This window comes from Terrapene carolina, unplaced genomic scaffold (genome assembly GCF_002925995.2).
Source record: "Terrapene carolina triunguis isolate 2854851 unplaced genomic scaffold, T_m_triunguis-2.0 Scaffold111, whole genome shotgun sequence".
NCBI classification, from domain to species: Eukaryota; Metazoa; Chordata; order Testudines; family Emydidae; genus Terrapene; species Terrapene triunguis.
In genome coordinates this window covers 17,261,836-17,284,131 of record NW_020664462.1, presented here as the reverse complement: position 1 = coordinate 17,284,131, position 22,296 = coordinate 17,261,836, and the positions used below count along the sequence as shown (strand labels likewise).

Sequence of the window (22,296 nt, the reverse complement as noted above, 5' to 3'; positions counted from 1 at the left end):
TAGAACTGATAATGGTAAATGCTTAGGGCTTAATCCTGCAGGTACTTAATATCCTGCATATCCCCTGTGCCTGCAATGGGGCAACTTACAGCAGGAAGCATTGCCAGGATGGGTCTGTAGTTTCTAATAAATATGTTCTGCTTTTGGGAAGTATCTGTCTAGGCATCTCTAAGAATTTGTTTTTCTCTGGGTTTTCTTGAATTAATGCTAATTTCTTGAATTAATGCCCTTTCCTCTTATTTTTTTTTTCCTATATGAACATAAAAATTGCAGCTGTTTGCCTAGTCTGCTGAGGGATGGATGTAATAATTTTCAATTGGACTGTTAGCCTAAAGGGAACCCGATAGCAGGAGATTGACAGATTCAGCATGTATTATCATTTGCTCTTAACTCAGCCCAATTTGTGGTTTGTTACAGGTGCTAAAGAGATTGATATTGCTGCTACCCTGGAGCACTTGAGGGACCAGAGACCAGGCATGGTCCAGACAAAGGTACTGTCAATACATCCACTGGGATTTTAAATACATTAAAGGTATTTCACTGTAGTTATTTTCATGATAGAAGAGAAAGGGCATAACCTAATATAACACAAGTCGCTAGCTGATTACTCTGGTTCCCTACCAACTGTAGCTTATTTATGCTGAAGATTTATCTAGGCTACTTTCTTTGATGTTTACTGCTCTTTCTTGTAACATCTTCCACATCTATCTCGATTAACATATATGAAAGACAGTCAAGACAGCAACCTATAGTCTATTAAAGAAAATGCATGCTAAAAAAAGTTCTTGCTCTAATCTTCAAGGATAGGTTATTTTCTTAGAGTATTTGCAGTTCAGTATCATGCGATACATAAACCAAAGGTTCCAAATCACTTAAGAACATAATTGCTGCATTCAGTTTTTATGCTGAAAAAGTTTCAGCTTACAGGAAATAGTTCAGGAGGAAATCAAGCCCTTTAAAGGGGAGTAACAGTACACAGGCCTGTTTCTGAAATAATGCGTTTTGCACACGATGGTTGAAACCCTGTGCTTCCTTTTAAATGCTTGTCATCTGTTCTTTTATATACATATTGCATGGTAGGCTACATTTGTATCGTCTGGTGAAGTGCAATAAATATCATGTACTTGTTTGTTAATGGGCACAGTGTGCAACACAGTCATCAATTTACAAAGAAAAGTGTTATTCTGTTTATATGCATCTCAAATTTGAAATTCATCTTTGCGCTGCTGCTATAAGTAACATCGATAAAAGATGGGAAAATACCTTGGGTTATCCTCACTTGCTGCTTGTTAAGAGCTACAATGATAAAATGAAAGTTTGTAGTTATGTATGACATTGAGGAATCTCATTCATGATGGGGAGACCAACTAAATAGATATCCATACATTACATGGGCAGAAAGTGGCATGGTTTGTTTTTGTTGTCCCAGTCTAGAGCCTACAATGTGGGTAGATGGACAACAAAGAGCAATGATGTGACAGGGTCCCACGATTAAGTAGGTACTGATGGAAATATCTTCAACATCTGGGAAGTGAAAGTTGCTGCTGGGTAGTTGTGGAACAGATGGTTTTCTGTACCAGACAGTTTCATAACTTTTCTTGAGGAAGTAATGGATTCCTCCCAATCCCATTCATTTCTGTTCCCTATCTAACCTGGGAAAACTGGTGTTGGAGAACTGTCAGGGATATTTTTGTGCCATTTCAGCAGGTGGAGGAAGAATGATGTTTATTGGGCAGTTGAAGTTGTCCAATCTTTATCTGCAAGTGAGGTGGAAAGTACAGTAGAACCTCAGTTATAAACACCTCGGAAATGGAAGTTGTTCGTAACTCTGAACAAAATATTATGGTGGTTGTTTCAAAGGTTTACAACTGAACATTGACTTAATAGAGCTTTGAAACTTACTTTGCAGAAGAAAAATGCTTTTAACCATCGTAATTTAAATGAAACAAGCACAGGAACAGTTACCTTACTTTGTCAAATCTTTTTTTTTAGACTTTCCCTTTTTTAGTAGTTTATGTTTAACACAGTTCTGTACTGTACAGTATTTGCTTTTTTCCATTTCTGCTCCCTGATTGCATACTTAGTTCCAAATTAGGTGTGTGGTTGACCAGTCAGTTCATAACTATGTTTTTCATAACTCTGAGGTTCTACTGTATCACAAATTCTTCTTTTACTCTGATTTTCAAATTAGAAAAAGCAATAACATACAGAATCTAATTGAGCACGTATTTGATTCCTAGAGAAAATGTAAATCCTGACACATACTGTCAATGCACCCCCTGTACATGTCAGTCTTTCTGTTGAATCCTTACTCTGGCATTCCTTTCTGTTGAAATAAAAGGGTACGTTACCCTCAACACCACCACCACTACCACCAAAAAAAAAAAAAGTTCCTAAACTAGAGTAGGAAAATGGAATGTAAACTTCTCTGGGCTTGATCAGCTGATCACATGGAAATCTCACTGATCGTTACACTTCAGTATGGTGTTCTCCCCTTAAAACGTGTACCTGGAGAACCTTCATAAATAAAATTAATCTGATGCTTTGAAATACTGAATACTGCTCATCTCTCTTGTCTCTCTCTCCACCATTATCATCTTCTCAGAACTGCCCAAAATCACTTATTCGAGCTAACATATTGCAAATCGTAAATATCTGGTTACATGCTAGTGCTATGTTGTCCTCAGAGATTTATTTATTTATTTGTATTTAAACAAACCCATGTGCTTTCCCAGTTGAATACAAATAAGGAATATCGGGCTCTTGGAGTAATTTAAAACAATGGATTAAAAACCAAGTTAGAAATGCCAATTACAGAATGTCCCTAGGCAAATATGCACTGAGTTACTTCAGCGATGTCATTGCATTTCCAACAGACAGTGCTCCACATTTTCAATAATCGTGTGAATGATTTGTTAGCAACATATTGTCTATAAGAAACAATATTTTATTCAAATACACGGTACATAATAAACATAAATAAATTCATCATTCTGTGTTTCTGATGGGTACAATAAAGGTTGTGTGGGTTGTTTTTTTTTTCCAGGGGGAATCACAAAATATTGTTGAAATGTCACATGTGACATGAAAGAGTAATGAATAAGTATATTCTTTTGGGATGAGAAAATTCTTTCTTCCCTTCTCTTTTTCCCTTACCATATCTTTCTTCCTGAAAGCTGGAATATTAAGTCAAGGCTTATCACTGTATCACATATAACACATAGCCAATGGTTTTCTTTCCAGTTTTTACTTGGAATCAAAATTAAACACAATTGTATTGCTCTTTTTCTAAGATACTGTATTTATACTGCCTCTGCATTAGAGATAAAACCAAAAATTCCTTTCCAGCTCTGATCTTTACCCCAAGTTTGCCCATCCAGGCTCAGCTCTACTTATTCAGTCTTGTACTGAGCTGTAACACATGTTGATTGTAGCACAGCTGAATATAGATTAACAGAGTGGGTCCCTTAAACATTGCTAAGATTAAAGTTCATGTTATCTAGATGTAGGAGGTTTAGCTTAAAGGTGTGGGGGAGGTAGGTTAAGTGGTTTTGCTCTCTAAAGATTAGCCATGGGCATCTGTGGAAGCTATAGCATTTTGAGTTTGCTGTGCCTGATAGACCTAGCCCTGTGCTGGGGAAACAGCTGTGCATCAGTTGTACCATCCTGTTCACTGCAGTATTGTATGGTTGGTTTTAACCCTAGATTCTCAGGCATATTCTTTGCAGGTTAAGTTGCCTCAGTAATTTAGGTCTGAATCCTCAGGTAGTATAACTTGGTGTAGCTCTATTGAAGTAATCTCCTTGGTCTTCATGTTAGGTTCTCCTGTGGCAGAGTAACTTGTTCTGAATAAGTAGAATTATGTGCTGTGTTCATGTGTGCCCCTACAAATGCATGTCCAAGTGGAATGCCCTTTCTTGCTTCCCACTCTTGGCCTTCTGCTGCTCATGCTGCTCTCTTATGAATTCAGTGTGCTGCATCAGCGCTAGCATCCCATTCCTGCTTCTCCTGGGTGGCCACCAGCACTTCAGATTTTACTTTAATCCAGGTAGACAAATCATCCCAAGTCATGGGGTAGCTTCTGTATCTGAATATCATCCTTCCATGCCTAGCAAGGGTAAGCCATCACTCTCTAGGGCTGATTGACAGCTAATACACAAATCGGAGGATCCAATCCTGAAGCTGCACGTGTGTGCTAGTTTGGCTATAGCTGTTGCCAGGCTGACTGCACAACTCATGATCTCAGGCTACGTCTTCACTACAGGGGGGGGGTCGATTTAAGATACGCAAATTCAGCTACGCGAATAGCGTAGCTGAATTCGACGTATCGCAGCCGACTTACCCCGCTGTAGGGACGGTGGCAAAATCGACCTCTGCGGCTTCCCGTCGACGGCGCTTACTCCCACCTTCGCTGGTGGAGTAAGAGCGTCGATTCGGGGATCGATTGTTGCGTCCCAACGGGACGCGATAAATCGATCCCCGAGAGGTCGATTTCTACCCGCCGATTCAGGCGGGTAGTGTAGACCTAGCCTCAGATGTATCTGAGAAGTTATTCTCGTTCCCCCGCCACCCCATTCTGATCCAGGAACTGTGTCCTTAGCTACGTCTCATTGTGGCACGATAAGGTTTTCTAGTCAATGTAGGCATTGGCTCTGGAATGTACTGGGTGAGGGTGTAGAAGTCTGACACTGAAGTGCGTGAAGTACAAGTCGTCATGTATTCTCAGTGGAGTCTGAAATAGCTGGCTGAAACATTTTCAGTGTCATGAAATTTTCTTGAAATGTGTCGTTTTGTCAAAACCCAAACACTTTTTTGGGGGAGAGAGAGATACTCACGTTCTTAGCCTGGTAGTTAGAGCACCTGGAAAGTGGAAGACCCAGTCAAGTGCCTGAATCAGAGAGAGCTGGGATGAAAAATTCTGCTTTGAATCAGGGAGAACAGGGACTTGACCTTGACCTGACCACCAGGCTTCTGTCTCACAGATTTCGACACTTGCATCATCAGAGAAAATGGACATTTTAATACAATTACATTTTTTTGTAAAAAGTTCAAAAGGTTTTGTTTTAGTTCCAAAGTGGAATGAAAACAAATTTGAAAACCTCGACAGTTGATATGAACTGAAATTGTCATCCTCCAGTTAGCTCTATGCTGAGAGTCCGCGTAGCCTTCAATCCTTCCACTAGCTTTCCACCTGGACCTGGGGTGGAGTATTGTGGGAGACAAAATGCAATTGCATATCCTTAGTCCAATCTTCAATAATCACCTTGGGGGCTGTCTGTTTCCAGGAGCCACGAGCCACTGCTGCATTGACTCGTATAGTCTGTGGACTTCAAGCCCACTGTGCAGCACTTGTCATGTTGTCAAAAAAACCAGGGGGCTAGAGGATACCTGTACTTGGGACTTCCCTCACCTCTGGAGACAGATATTACCCTATTGAATGGAGGTATTTGCATTGGTGGTTCCAATCCATATTGTGCAGAGCACATCTGAGCTATGGTCACAGTCCTTCCCCAACAACCCTGGCTTTCTGGCCCAGTCCTGTTCTATGCAGGTTCTTAATCCTTGTGGTATCTGAGTGCAGTTGGCCTGCGCATTCTTTCAGTTTTCCTCCTGCTTTCTCCCTTTGTTCCCAGCTTGTTCTGCCTTTCAAAGAGTGATCCTCAGTGCAGCCATAAGAAATGTAGCCTGAAATATTGTATCTACTTGAATCTTTCCAGTGTCTGTTTGAAACTCTGGGTGCTTTAGATTATTTAAAACACATGCAAAATGCGAAATAAAACTTTAGAATACTTCGAGCAGATTCACTATTCATGCCGCACAATTCGTGACTTCTTTTGTGTGAACAGACTGGACAGGCAAGTATAAAAAGATTTTTAATGTAAAAAAAAGTAGATGCAGATTCTAACATTTCAGTAAACTAAATTTCTTAGCAAAATAGTTCGCTTAGAAAATAGATACAAAAATTTTAAGTTTACATATTTTTCTCTCTCTCTGTCATATACTGTCTTACTGTATCCCAGTGTCTTCACACCTACTAACCTTGAGGAAATGAAACTTATACTCCCATGTTTTTAAATGGCAGGGTAGTGATTGGAGAATGCTTGGTAATTTGTTCCAGGTATTGTGTGCTGAAAAATCAAAACGTTACAGTCATTGTTTTCTTACAGTGTGCATAATGTGGGGAAAGATTTACTGTAGTTGCTATAGTCTGGAAATGCTGGGTTAAGGAAGCAAAGGAGTCCTATCTCCAGTGCCCCACCTATTCCCATACGTCAGTCATGGATATTTAACCAGTTTCCATCTGTCAGATGGAAGTGGATAGTGTTCAGTTGCTCACAGACCTTTCTGACCATGCAATTGTAATATGTCATTGTATGCTAATATCCAGCTATAACAACAAGTGCTTCTTGGTTTCTGCTATCTGCATTTTTCTCTGTTAAGATGACTGAGAGTTGTAAGATCCTGTCAAATGTGATATATTGCACCAGTAATCTCAGAACATTTTGTTCCTTTCCATTGGAAAGTGCAGTTCATCTTGCATATTCATATTTTTAAATAATATCTTGAGGATGCTTCACAATTGAATAGTGCACCAGGCTTCCTTCCTGGAATGTTTTGTTTTATTATTCAGACTGTGTATTTGTTCTCTCTACAGGAGCAGTTTGAGTTTGCATTGACAGCAGTTGCAGAGGAAGTGAATGCAATACTCAAGGCACTTCCACAATGAGCGGTTCCATCTCCTTGAAGTTCCCTGAGGATCCATCGCTCATTTCCTTATTCTCAGTCCCTGTGAATGTTGTTGGAAACCGTGACCTGACCTTAACTGTGTATCTTCTATTGTAACCACATAGTAATAGGGTCCTTACAAACTTCTATAGCCAGTAAAAGTTCAACAGTTAAAATGTGTATTCTGCTTCTGTTTTTTAAAATTTTTAAAAAGATACCTTGAAGCCTCGGATTAAGTGACAGAACAATCCATCTAATTCCTTTCACACCCTCAGAGCCCTGAATTTCACACTTTGAAAGCACACGTTCATGTTCTTAATAGCAAATATACAGTATTGTGGGTAATTAGTGCAGTCAATATATTCTCAGAAAACACAGTGTTCTGTTATATTTTGTAACTTCTCAGAGGCTGAATAAGAAGAGCAGGGGGCCTGAAAAGGACTGGGATTGTTCTTACACAATATCAAGCAAGAGCATGAAACAATGCTGTGTGTGTTAGTAAACACAGGTCTGGCCTCTTGCATAAAGAGCCTGCGCCTTTTCATGCTGGGCTTTGGCAAGCGAATGTTTTCTTAACTGTTGTTTACTTTTCAGCTTTGTGCAATGAATGGGAGAAAATCTGAGCTATAAGTAAATAGGCCTGCACAGTTGTCACAACTGCAGAGAACAAGTCGGTCACATTAATGGGAACCCAATGTATAAAGAGCACAACAGCACTTATTATGTACCACTGGCCTAGCAGAAAAGGAAGTGGGATACTCTAACCTCAAGAACTGAGTTATAGGCCCCAAATAGCAGCTGGATGAATGGCCTGAGCTGTTATGAAAGCAGATTGTTGATTTTTATAGGATTACTGGAGAGAATGGGAGCTTCTTTATATTTTGGCATTATTTCCTCTCCCCCTCCCCCTAAAACAGTGTGGTTACCATTCTTTTTAGACCAGAAAGGATATTTCAGTAAACGCATTCCAGGCATTCCTGGCTGAAACAAAAGTTTTCAATCTACATTGTATGAATTTGTCTCCATGCAGACATTGGTTACATCTCTCTGCAATATTTCTGTTCTTTCCCCATTCTAAATTATACATATCATTTTAATTCATTATTATGGGATGAAGAAATGTAGGTAGAATTTCTAAGGTTCTTGTGCTCTAAATTCTTATACCTACTGTTGCAAAGTGATGCTAAAGTACTTCTGGAAACGATCCAGTGATGTAACTTTGCTTAAACACACCCAGATTTTTCATTGTTTGTTTTTGGGGGGAAATTAAAACTGCTGATAGAAACACTTTGATTTATTCGAATGAGGGACTATGAGTAACAGTTTCAAAAGTGAAGTGACTTAGGCTCCTAAGAGTAACTCGTTTTTGAAAATGGGACTTAGGCCCCATAGATCCTTTTGAAAATGTTACCTAACATGGTTGTAGTTTCCAAGTTTATATTTTTTCAAAATTACTTGAAAGTGTTGTATGCTTTTAATTGTGCCAAGTTAACGATTTGATTTCAGAATTGCAAAATATATCAATGGTTTTAATTGTGGGGTCTTTTGTAAATCTCTATTCAATGAATTGTTTAAAAAATAGCATTGCAGTTTTGCTAAGAGAGAGGCGACAGGCACCTGTTGGAATTAAATAACATGTTGCAATTTTGTGTTGTAGGTATGGATGTTGGTGATTTCTTCTTTTTGGTGATTAAAGAGTTATTTCAAAAAGCACCAGACGTGTTACTTTTCTATGTATGTTTTTGTACTCTTCTCAGTGTGTGTGCTGCTACTGCTTAATTTGTGCATCCCATTACCCTGGCAGTATAGAGCAGTTACTGCAGATGCCATCGTCCTCTTAAGTACACATACTGTATATTAAGCCACATGTTTATTTTATGGCATAAGCATTTTAGAGCTTTCCTAGCAATAACTAAAAAAACTAATGGGGTATGAATGAGAAAATTGCCTTTTTCATTTGATAATTTAGGTTTAACAGGACTCCTTTATTACTTTAGCTAACACAAAATTGCAGATCAGGGCAGATTAAATCAGTTTGAACAATATCTGCCAGTGTTTGAATTAGATTTATTGTGGAGACAGTGTGACATGGCTTTCTGAAAATATAGGTAGCTACATCCAAACCAACCTACCAAAGATTCAAACTTGGTACATCCTGGCCCCCACCTCCTGTTGCCAAATGGAATGGTCTCACTGCAGGGATGCTGTGTTGTTACTGACTGACAACCCAAGGGAATGGTAGCTTTTCAGAGGGCAGATCCTTGCGCTGTGATTCGTTAATATAGTCAGAGCTCACTCTCCCCATACCCACAGCAAACCTGAGTGACAGTGGCAATCCTCAATTCCTTTGGCTTTGTAAAGCACTTCATGATGCTTTTCCAAACTGTTACAATTTCTGTATAAAGTTCAAAAATCTCTTTCAACCTAATTCTTCTGCAAATATTTAATCATGATATGTTTCAGGTTAATAATGTAAGGGTTATTCCTATTAATTGAGAAAGAGCTAGAGCAGGAATATAATTATCTATTAAATTCTATAGAATGGTTCAAACTACAGAAAGATGATCATCTTTTCCATTAAATTCTATAGGTTTTCAGAGTACTTTCTATAGAATCCCATTTAAAACTCAATTGGTTTCATCCTGACTAAATACTATGGTACTTCTCCATAAGGTCAGGAAGTGATTATAAACCGGAAGCACGTTCCCGTAATCTAAAGACTATTGCACAGCATTACAAGGCCAAGAGATTTTCTGGCTCTCTTCTTCAGAGAGGTGCCAGGCTTGCAGTATTCACTGTAAATAAGCAAACCCAGGGATCCTGCTTGTGTAGGTGGTGTTGGCCACTAATCTTCATAAAAGTTTGGATGAAAGAATCCTATTTCCCACAGTAATAATAAATATAGAGCCTATCAGCAAAATTCACATTTCTATTCCCTTCGAGTTAAATTGTGGTGTCATGTCATCTTCAAGTGAGATACAGAGCCATGAAAATATTACCTGATGCAACCTGGCATGTCAGAATGTAAAGAAGAATTTGTTTGTCAGATGAAGTTTATCCCTTTTGTAGCAGTTAACTTAATCTAAATTATTTTGCAGTGGGTTTTGTGCCTACGTACCTGCCCTTGGCTCGGTTGCTGTCGCCATTCACCAGCCCATTTAGTAGCCTCGGTCTTGCATGTGCATTTTGAATCCACATGAGAAAGGGCTCTTCCTGATTCTATTTCAGCAAAGCATCTGCCTTAAGCCAAATAAGAGATTAGACATCACAAACCCTCCTTTTTGCAGTACTTTGTGGAGTAGCTTGATCGTTGTTAAACTGATGTGCAATATTGAAACTTGGGCTGGCATCTGACTCTTAGGAGGGCTGGAATACATTGTGTGCATTAAATAGTGGCTTAGCTAATCTCATTGATAAAAACCAAATCTACAGATGCTGTTTGTGTGTTTGCATCTTTAATTGCCATGGACCTAAAGCGTAATTGGAGAAGTGAAGAAAGGATTAAATTAACCCCAGTGCTGAGAGAGCACCACCTATTCATCACTTTGAGAGGGCTGCGGTCTGGGTAAAGAGCCCAAGTTTTCCAAGTGTGCCACAGAGGGGACTCCATGCCAGCTCTGAATATGCAGATGTGGGGGAAGTGAGGGCTGGAAGAGAGGCCACTAGATCCAGGAATATGTAGCTCCAAGGGCTGGAAACACTTGCATAAAGAGCACAGAGGGGATGTAGCTGCTACTCCTGTCTGTAGCCTGGAGAGGCAGCAATGAAGTAGCAGCACTGTGCTCCCCTCCTCCCTCTGTCACTCCCCAGGTTTTATGGGGGAGATTTCATCCCCACCAGTTGCAATGTACCCAATTGCCTAAAGCCCAAGTACTCAGGGTGGAATCCTGGCACTACTGAAATCAATAGGAGTTCTGCCATTGCCTTCATTGGGGCAAGAATTTCACCCATGAGCTTTATCCAGCAGTCCTGAATCCCATCCTAAGGGCCTGATCCAGGACCACCGAAATCCAGTGGATATTCTTGGTGTTGGGTTGGGCTCAGAAAGAATTTTAGCAGAGACTAAAATATGCAAATGTAGTCCAACAGCAAGGAGAACCGCTCCCCCCTCCCCCCGTGGTTATTAAAATGCTTTAAAAAACCCAAAATCTGATTATACATCTATCTAAAATGCATGCATAAAACAACCCCACGAGGCAATGACAGCAATATACCTGTAATTTGTGGGTTTCTGCTTTATTAATCAAGTACAACATTAATAATAAAAAACCCAACCCACTTTATAATTACTGGAGTAGACATTAATTTAAAAATCTGTTTATTAGAATAGAAAATAAATATTTGATTAGCATTGTTACAGAACAGTGGCTGTCTTAACGTTTTTCTGCCTATTTGTTTAGGAAACTTAGGAAGCAGTTGTGATAATTCACTTTTTAAAATTGTACAGTTTCTATGATTTTGCTTTTTAAATGGGAGTACACTTTATAGATTGTTATTTTTTCTGTTATGACTACCTTGGACCTTTGAATAAAAATTTCCCCACCATGATGTAAAGAAAAAATACTGTTTGTTTAATTTTACAATAAACCAACAACAAAAATTTACAAAACTGTGGCATACTTAATCCAGTTAAAGCTTGACACTTTTTCCACTAGTCTTCATTTACCATGTTAAAAATAAAATAAAATTACACCAGCAAGATCTTATTTGAAGATGTTCTTGTGCATGCTCGTTGTACTGTATTTGATGGCACACATTGTTTTGTCTTCAGGAGTTTCTCTCGTGCTCACTGGATTATAACAGAGTCTTTATATGTATATAATAAAGACAAACAAAAAGATTACACAAAGTATTTTGTTCTACCTCTGTAAAAATCTCACTTGTGAATAAAGTGGTATTGTCTGTGAAGTACTGTGAACATTGCAATATAGTCTGGTGCCTTTTTGTACCTATGTGCAAGTTACTGTTTGAGCTGCATTCTGTATATCTGGGACATTCGCACTTTGCCAACTGAGAGCTGCAGTGGCATCTTGATAGGAGCCCAGAGGGCTGCATCTAATTTACCCAAAATGTAGCAGAGCCACCCTCAACTTTAGTGTGAATGTATGGCTTGTAAAGACAGCCAGTTCCAGCAGAAGATTCTCCATCCTGAGCTGGGTGGAGGCACATTAAGACAGAGAACCTCAGCCCTTGTTTGGATCAGGAAAGAATCCAGAGACAGGGAAAGAAACTTATCAGCATCATGGAAAGACATCCCATGTGAGGGGGGGAGAAAAAAAATTAGGACTGTTTTCTGTAGAGACGAGACAAATCTGGAGTCATACAATAGATATATACAAAACAATGAATGGTACAGAAAAAGGTAGACTAGGCACTTCTTGCATCTCTCTGCTCCTGTATAGGAGACTGAAAGGCAACAAATTTAAAACTGCTACAAGTAAATGCCTTTTTACGCAACACACAATTAACCTGTGGAACTCATAGCCACAATATTGCAAAAGATTAGCAGGATTCAGAAATTATTTATATGGATAATGAAAAGATCCACTGTTACATCAGGTAGGACTGACACAGAATAGACTAGACAGCCAAGATAACCAGTAAATACCTGGGATAGGAAATAACTTCACCATAGGCAAGCTTTTCCATAATTGTCCATTATGAGGAGTCTTGTAAATTCCCCTGAAACCTCTGGTACTGGCCATAATCAGAGACAGAATAGGGGACTAGATGGGGCATGGGTCTGACCCAGGATGGCAATTTTCATGTCCCTAAATTGTGTGTTGTATTTGGTTGTCCTTTGAGGAAGAATAATCAAAATACTTTGGTTTGTCCCCTAAAATAACCATAAAAATGTTAATGTGCAGAAAGTTGGAAGGCTTGATGGGCTATTTTTCCTCATCAGAAGGGTCTTGTTTTACATTCTCTACCCTTGTTTATGTAGTTGTGTGTTTTAATATCTGCAGTTTTTTCAGGAAGGTGACTTTCATCTTGGAAACAACATACATGTACCATTATAGCTATTTTCCTTGTGGTGTAATTTAGCAGCTCTTTCATCCGCGATAGAGCTTTCTAAAGCCTTTGGTGACATCAGCTGGAGGACAAAAACAGAAGTGCATTTAACTATATGACTACTGGAGCATTCTACATCTCATAGGTAAGCAAGAAGCTTACACGTATATAGCTTCATTTCCTGTGAAATGTTTGCATTGGTTTCGTGTTACACATATTTATGACATGGGACAGATGGTGTAAATCAGCATTGCTTTTCTTGACATCCATAGATCTGACGCGTAAACTATTTTGAGAAGTGTGTAACCGGTTATGGTGGGGATTGAAGAACTTGGGATGGGGCTCTATAAACAATGTTTATCAAGTGTGAATTGCAGCAGGAATGTAAAACATTCCTAGCATAGAGGTACTAATCAGACCGGCATAACGTAGCTGCTCTGTTGTCGTACCACATTGCTGATGTTTTCCAGTGTTAGACTATGACATGTACCACAGTACTGTGTGTTCTAATTGTACGATCCAGACGATAATAAACGTGACCCCTTTTGATTCAGATGATCACGGTTTTGTAGCAGTGCTTTCAGTCACGGCCTCAGAAGTGTCATGTGTATACAATAAACACAAGGGAGCTTTGTAGTTGAATACAAAAGTCTGGCTTTATTTTTAAAACTTGTCATAAAACTTCAGGTGAGGGCTGATGAGCCATGACTTGTTTGTGCTGCAGGCTGAACCAATATGCCAATTGTTCATCCAAGGAAAGGTGTAATGTTTATGCTCAGTCCATCATGGGACTGGGACAGCTCATGCTTGGGCCAAATTCATCCCAGGTGTGAATCTTTTGGCTTCAGTTACACCAAAGATGAATTTGGTCCATTGTGACAGCGACATCTGAATCTTCCTCACAGGCAGATAAAACTAGCAATTCAGGAGACAGGGATATAATTGAGAGGAAGGACGCTCTAGGAGTTAGGGCATTAGGCTGACAAATGGTTTCAATTCCCTGCTCTGCCTCGGATTGCTTATGTGACGTTGGGCAAGTCAGTCTCTCTGTGCCTCAGTCCCAATCTGTGAAATGGGGTCAATAGCACCTCCCTACCTCACAGGGGTTGTGAGAATAACTGCATTGAAGGCTGCGAAGTGCTCAGATACTATGGTAAAGGGGCCCACATCAGTACCTTTGATATTCTAGCTTCTCTGTCCAGCTAGCTGTTTTTACATACATCTCAGCTGGGCAAGCCCAATAGGCACGATGGATTTCCATGGTGGGACACATTTTCACCCCTACACTGTCATTACTGCTATTATACAGTGGTCTTGTGTACACTCATTGCCCGAGAGAAGCTGATGTGGGGAAGAGATTTAGGTTTGTTGGCCTTGTGCAGCATGCTCGGGAGGTTTTAGTAGCCCTCACTATCTATTTCATGGAAGAAAATGAGTAAGACCCTTTGTCGCTGAAGCTACACGTGGACCAGAGCAGGAGATACAGTGGTGACAGGAGAAAAGGCATGACTGGAGACTTGGATTTATGTTGGGTAACACTTAACTGCACTGTGCGTGTGACAGCCTGTGGCAGTGGAGCCTGGGAGAGGAGGTGCTGTGGCTATCTAGCCGGAGGAAAAGTGGCCAAAAGCAAAGTATTTAGCTTTTTGACTTTATGTAAAACTACAGAATAACATTGTCCTCAGGCCCTCGTTTCTAAATGCAGCATCCATTTCCTTTAGGCAGGAAAACCGCTGCTTTTTCCAGTACATTTCTCTGTTTTCCAAGTTAGAAAGTTTGTCCCAACGCAACACCGTAAATTACACTCTGGCATGTGGATGAGCAAGAGTGCTCCAGCCTAGTCACTGTTAAATCAGTAGCTATGGCTCCCATTGACGAGTTTGTAGGGCAGTGACCAAACTGGACCTACAGCTACGGGATCCTGCTAAAGACATCACAGATTCCAAAAATGAAACCATTGTTCTTGCCTGTGGTTAGGGGGAAATAAGCCTTTTTCAGAGGGTTCCTTTGCTTTTTGCTCGTGTCTGGATTTTGTTTAAAGGAGCAGAAATATAAATTCATCCTTGAAGGAAAATTCTGGAGTTGTAGTGTTGCTTCTTGTAGGCTTCAAAAATTAACATAGGTGACCTGTTTGGTACACTTATTCATTGCTGCATGTGTCTGGAACCAAGTATGGTCCTGAAGAGGACTAGTAAGATAAGCTGCTTAGTTTGGACCACCAGGATGTACCATGCAGGATAAGCCCTTCTCATTGCTGATTCCCTATCTTGCTGGCACTAGCTCTATTTTTCACAATATGTGGATCCCATGGCTTTTAAAAATAAGATCTCACATTCATGGAAGCAGACAGTGATCTGACCTTGATTCCCTTGAATGCTCAGGTACCAGGTTGGGGGATAACAGCATTCATGTGATGTGAATGATGGCACATTCCTGTCTCTCTCACACTTTCATTGCAAGTCTCCCAGCGAGATTAACCTCTCCATACTGTGTTCTTAGGTGACCAAGAACCCATTTTCACTTCTGTCAGAAGGTTGTGTGCCTAGGCTGTCATCCCTGCATTCCTGAGTCCTCCCTGCATCTGTGTGCTGACACTAGGTTTACAATGGTTTGGACAGGGAGAAAACTTGGAACCCTTGCTGTGCCAGACCCTTGCTTCCCTTTGTTCATAACTTCCCAATACCTTAACCCTTAGGAGCCAAGAACACCTTGGGATGCTGTCAAAGTGACGTTCCTGTAGCAGGAACACTGATGATACGTGTCCCAGAGGCCTGGACCCCCTTCCAGACCGCCGGGCCCCGGTAATTTGTACTGGCTTCCCCCCACTCTCGTCAGCCCTGGGGACAGTGGCCTGTATTTAACATGTGCTGGTATAGAGAAGTGGGGGAAAGGAGCCTTCAGTGCTGACCAGCATTTTCCTCTCACTGTCCATGCGTGTCCTGTTCTGAAACATTATTGCTCTGCTCGGCTGACACAAGTGGTGACAATTTTTTGTGAATATTTTTGCCATTAAGTTTTGGGTAAATGTGCACCCCTCCCCCATTCCATGCCACCCCAATTTGCTTTTTTGTAAGTTTCCAACATGACTGATTTGCATCAAACCAGGGAAAATCCCCCAAAGCCACCAAAAACACTGGCTTGTGAAACTTGACGTGGCCCCATCCTGGCACTGTGAAGAATTCCTGCGTGAGAAAGCCAGGAAGTCTGCCAAGTGGGATACATGGGCAAACCCACTGATGTTATGCACCATACATTGTCTGAGCCCACAGGAGTGCAGGAGAGAGAGGAGATGGTCAACCCCACCTCAGCTTGTGCAACAGGTTGTGTGCAGTATGTGATCGTTTTTTGGAAGCTGTATGTGTATAATGTGTCATCCTGCTGGATGCTGCCACATTACCATGTTTAACATCTCTTTTCCTGTTCAAGTTCCTACTGCAGATCCACTTCCCCACATTTAGTCAGTGACTTGACAACCCATCTAAGTATCTGTTCTGAGATGTACTGTCCTCCCCATACGCTTATCTAACTCAGTAAATGGGAGTGCCAGTCAATCGTTTTTGTCCTCTTGGCATCAAGTAAGACGGAGGAAATTCAGGCCACAGAGCTCAGCCATATCCCTCTCTCCAGCACATACCAGTGGCTGCAGGATAAAAAAAAAAAAATCATGCTGAGTTTAGATGAGGAAGCATATGCCCAACTAGACACAGAAAGCGGCTGTGGTAGCATTGGTGCCCATCCCTCTCTTGTTCCCAGACACGATTCTGCAGGTGTAAATATAAGCAAGCTATATATCTCACCTGTGTGCTGCATTGAGGCAGTTGCCTTTTAAAGGCCTAGTCTGAAGAAAGGTGCCCCTGTGTATGCTACACCCATTTCTAATCCAAGCATTTAAGTCAATGAACAATTAAAATCAAAATTCCAGTGATTTTTACTTTTGCCAGCTGTTAAAGCTCATTTAATAATAACGTTTTTAAGTCAAGGAAAAGCAATTTAATTAGCAAAGCTGTTTGACTTTCCTTTTGGGTGTATGTTGAGGTTATGGGGGAGGAAGCAGAAATCTAGTGGAAGGCTCTTAATAAAAATCGTTTGTATGAATCAGAATATGCCTGAGGTAGCTGGAGTATTTGAAGAACTACTGAAGGTTAGAAGTTCCAGGAGATGGAAGGTAACGCGCAGCATTGAAGCGGCAAAGGATTGTTAAAAACTCTGTAATAACTTTCTAGAGGCTGTGTTTAGTGTCGCTATTCAAGAGTTTGTTGCCATGATGAAAATTAATTTATAGTAAGAATAAATGGAGAAAGAAAACCTTTGGAGTGGTAAAACTACTTAATATAATCCCACCAATACTTTCCTCCCAGTGCTTCTGTTGCTACTAGTAAATATAATGTTGGGGAAAACCAACAACCAGCATGTAGGAAGTTAAAATGAAAAGACTAAGGATGCATAGCATTTATAATGAACCATCCATCCATGGGTCTCAAAGCACTTTTCTAATGTTAATTTAAAGTAGGTAAGATATATATATAGGAACCATAGCGACCACCAATGTATGTGGAATGCAACAGCTGTTTAATCAGCAATTGGAAGTGTGCAATACTGGATCCAATTGAAACGCCAGGGAAGGAGTTGGCTAGGCAGAAAGTAACTGAATGAGCTGAACTAGCTTCTCTGACAAAAAGCTCTTTAGAGACCACATGTGGGGAAAGGTCTCAGGCCACAACTATGCGCATGCTGAAGGTGTAATTTCTGACTTGGGTACACGAACGCATGCTAACTTTGATTGAGTGAACACACTAACCAGTAGACGTGCAGCCATGGGGCCAGGGCAGGCTAGCCCTGTACATACCTGGGCTCTCAGGAGCCATTAGACTCATATGGCCAACCCTCCCGCCACCCTTGCAGCTGTGGTTATGCTTCTATTTTTAGTGCACTAGCTCGAGTAAAACTAGCATGTATACAGCCCCCTGAGTGGGAAAGTACATAGCTGGAACTTTACAGCCCAAGTGCAGGTCTGGAACTGGGGCAGTAATGGGTAGGAGGAAACACCACCCCCTCTTCTTGCTGTAGCTTGGAGTTGTTTAGCACAGTGACATTCAATCTTCCCAGACTGCTGTACCCCTTTCAGGAGTCTGATTTGTCTTGTGTACCCCAAGTTTCATCTCACTTTAAAACTACTTGCTTACAAAATCAGACATAAAAAATACAAAAGTGTCACAGCACACTAGTAGCTCAGTGGTTTGAGCATTGGCCTGCTAAACCCAGGGTTGTGAGCTCAATCCTTGAGGGGGCCACTTAGGGATCTGGGGCAAAAATCAATACTTGGTCCTGCTAGTGAAGGCAGGGTCCCTTCTAGTTCTATGAGATAGGAATATCTCCTTATATTTATTTATATTTTAGTACTGAAAATGGCTTATTTTCTCAGTTTTACCATATAATTATACAATAAATCAATTGGAATATATATATATATATATATATATATATATATATATATATATAAAAACTTACATTTCAGTGTATAATATATAGAGCAGTATAAACAAATCATTGTCTGTATGAAATTCTAGTTTGTACTGACTTTGCTAGTGCTTTTTCTGTAGCCTGTGGTAAAACTAGGAAAATATCTAGATGAGTTCCTGTATCCCTTGGAAGACCTCTGTGTAGCCCCAGGGGTACATATACTCCTGGTTGAGAACCACTTTAGCAGTGTCTCCCTGATGCAGCAACCCCTGCTGAAGCAGTGAGATCTGAGGGGACTGCAGCACATGACTACAGAAATAAAAAGTTTGGGGGTGGAGACTGTAAAATGCAGATGAAGATACCTGAGCTGTCATATCCTCTGATAAAGCTGTATGTTTGTTTGTTTTGTTTTGTTTGAAAGCAAAAGAAGTTCACTGGAGGCTTTACAATTTTACTTGTTTTTTGAAATTTCATCAAAATATTTCAACTGTCAAAAAATGTCAGATTGCCACCTGACAAATGTTTACAAAATTTTTCACGTGTTTCTTAAATCAAAAATTTGAATTTTGATAAAAATGTCATTGAAAATTCAAAATGTAGAAAGTTTTGACCAGCTCTAGCTCAGAAGAGATTCCCCTGAGAACAAATTATCGTATACAGTTTTCCCAATTTACAGTTTTATCATAAGTCTTGTGTCAACCATGGTTTTTCTTAAAGTCTCAGCTCCTGGAGTCCTGTGAATAAGTAAGACTACATGTTCGTGGAGATAAGCGTTAACGTTTGACTTCAGTATTCCCTTAAAATGCAAAAACCAGAAAACAAATAAAAAAAAACCAATGTGTATTTTTAAAAATCTCATTATTTTTAATCCAATCTGATGATCTGGAGAAGGGAGGAAGGTGGGGCTGACAATAGTATAATATCCCACCCCATGGTTTTCTCTGAAACATCTAGTATTAGTCACTATTGGAGACGGGATACTGGACTAAGATGGACTATGAGTCTGATCCAATGTGGCAATACCCATGTCAGTTTGGGGCCTTGCAGGGAAAGCATATGATGCCTGCTATGTGCTACTAGCTTTCTGCCTTGGAGTCCAGGAGGACAAGGGGCTGTCTGCTTCTTCTGGAGTAGACTGTGGGAAGATGGCTAGTAAGAGGAGACTGTTACAGACAGAATTCCCAGATTTGCTTTGTTTGGTCAGAGTATTTGGCCACTGGTAATAAAATAGAGAGTGGGAGACAGCATGTGTGAGCATTCCCAAGTCACGCCAGAAATAAAATATAGTCAACAAGCTGCTTTTGACCCCCTTTTTTAATGGCAGGGCTGGACCTACAACTGTTGTTTCTAATTATTATTATTTAGTCATCAAGCACAAGTGTACATGGTTCGTTACAAATGAAGGAAAGTTCCCCTCCATAAAGAGCGCACAATCTCACTCATACCTAGCTCCTGCTGCTGTATAATTGCAGTATTCTTGCTGATGAACTTATTTCATACATGATGCAAAAAGAGGGAGGGCAGGTGTCCAAGAAGGACAACTCGATAAGCTAGTCCTTCTCTAAGGGCTAGATTTATAAGGAGGTTCTCAGCCCAGCTTCCCTTTCAAAACTACTTTCTTCGAAGGCACGATTGGGGTCATTTAACTGGTGCAGGGACTAGAACCAGGGGCTCCCAGATGAGTGCCTTAACTTGCAGGCTACAGAGTCAGTCTCTCTCTCTCTGGCTCAGGGAATATTTAAGTATTTTGTACAAAATACAATAGCTTCAACAGGAGCTATTGACCTACCCCATCAGACCTTCATAGAACCCCTTGGTTAAGGCATTCCCTGGGAGGTTGGAGCTGGGGGTTCAAGTCCCTGCTCTGACTCATGTAGACTGGGGATTTAAGCCTGGGTCCATGTCACGGTCCACACCCCTAGGATCAGGGCAGCACAGCCTAGTGCTGACAGTCTATAAAGCAGCCCTTCAGTGTGGGGCAGCACAGCCCAGCAGTCAGAGTCTATGAAGTTGGGGCACCCACTAAGGGATGCAGCAGCCCCAGTAGGGGGTCCCAGGCCCACCCAACTCCACCAGGCCCCGACCCAGGGCCCTAACAGTGGCATAGCGGCTTGCCACTTACTCAGTGTGGGGGGTCCTACCGAAACACGCTGAGGTTTCCCTGGTGGGAGGTACCACTCAATCACCCTCCCTGGGTCACTTCCTACCAGAGTCTGCATTGGGGTCTCCCATGAGATGTCATGTTCTCTTTAGTCAGCAGGGCCGGTCTCCTCCATCGTCGGGGTGCAGGCGGGCCCAGGGCAGCTCTGATTCCTGACGCAGTCAGAGGCTGTGGCTGGCCCTCCACAGGAGCTTCCCAGACAGTCCTTCCCCTGCAGCCTCCAGCCCAGAATGAGCTGGGTTCCCTCCCTTTATACTGGTAGAACATTTGGAGCATGCCCAGTCTCACCAGGGAGGCGGGACTTCAGCTGTCAATAATATGGGCTTAACCCTGTATGGGCTAGTGTGGGGTAAGCAGACCCCGTCACAGTCTCCTACATCTTGGGTGAGTGCTCTAACTACCAGACCGGGGTAGACGTCACCACCATCATGGCTTCTAACCTGGCTTATGTGCCTAACTCCAGAAAAGGGTTCATTGCTGTGAATTCTGAATGAAGGGAGGCTCCTCCCTTCGGCCCACAGTGAGGTGCCGAACTCCCTTTGAGGCATGAGGCTTAGGCCACACCCCTCTCTTCAGCATTTCCTATTGGCTATTTTAGGCAGCTCCCTGCTCAGCTTACGGGCTTTTGTGAGTCCTGTTCTTAGGTGCCCAGCTCTCTCCCTGCACTGTACACCTAACCCAGGGCTGTGGCATCTGCTAGGTGGCAGGGTGCCTAAACATTAGGCATTACAATGTTGAATCTAAATCCTCTTGTGGATCTAATAATCCATAGTCCGCTTTGCTTCTTCCATCCCAGCTACGGCTCATCTGAGAGATAACAGCACCTAAAGGATAGTTGTCACGTGATTCCGTGTTCCACTTTGTACACATTTTACTGGGAAATGCCATTTACATTTCCAGTATGTTCCTCCCACCCCCCAAAAAATTCCAGAAACTGTCCAGAAATACATGTTGCTCATTTGTTTTTCTTCTCTGTTTCCTTCTCTGAAATCCCTTGTGTGGTTCAGAAACATAATTTAGGGGAGCACAAACAGAACATGGGCTTGCTGAACACCAACTATTTATGCATTACAGACAACAACCACAGTGCCTGTGCAGATGCTACTTATGAAACCAGACACAAACTTTGGGGGATTTTTGAGAGGGTTGGATTTTGCAGGGTAAAACTTGGGAGATTCATACCATTGGAGCCAGGCTTCAAGAGGGAAGATTAAGATATTTCTCAGTACTTTTTTTAGTAATACACTGAATTGGTGCCACTACTGAGCTACCCACCTGGGGCAGTGCAGAGACACTTCCCTGGATAGTATCAGAGGGGTAGCCATGTTAGTCTGAATCTGTAAAAAGCAATAGAGGGTCCTGTGGCACCTTTAAGACTAACAGAAGTATTGGGAGCATAAGCTTTCATGGGTAAGAACCTCACTTCTTCAGATGCCATGCTCCCAATACTTCTGTTAGTCTTAAAGGTGCCACAGGACCTTCTGTTGCTTTTTCCCTGGATAGGCACTGGGGAGATTCTGAATGCCTTTGAGTGAGAGGCTGGCTACTTACCTACATGCCAGAGCCACCCGATTGCTCTATGGCTAGACTAGAGTTTGTGGTCCTGCTTTAATTTCGAGTGAACTCACACAATTGTAGATGTTAGTTTAGACACGCTGCAAATGTTTGTTCCAGGACACAAGCAGTTGCGGTTTAACTCACGAGGTTGACCTAACCTGATCTGAAATGCTTATGGCGTGTCTGGGCTAGCACTAACAGTGGCCTTTGTTAACTCAGGTCAGGCCTTGCCTAAATGAGGCAATTGTACCAAATCAGTTTTTAAACCAATGCAAAAGGCTATGTGACATACTGATTTTGGGGTGAGTGGCTTATGTCTGTTTAGCGTAACCAATTCCTAACTGACTTAAGCTGAACCTAAATAAGCTACAAATTGAAAT

At 41.4% G+C, this 22,296-nt stretch overlaps 1 protein-coding gene across 1 annotated transcript in view; it reads left to right on the top strand.

Moving 5' to 3' along the window:
- PTPRN2 (protein tyrosine phosphatase receptor type N2) overlaps positions 1-8,406 on the top strand; it is a 688,626-nt gene extending 680,220 nt beyond the window's left edge. The window contains exons 21-22 of the mRNA XM_029911620.1: positions 418-491; positions 6,656-8,406. Coding sequence (XP_029767480.1) covers positions 418-491; positions 6,656-6,727 — 146 coding nt within the window. The 3' untranslated portion in view covers positions 6,728-8,406. The remainder of the gene's footprint in view (positions 1-417; positions 492-6,655) is intronic.
- Positions 8,407-22,296: the final 13,890 nt, after the last annotated feature.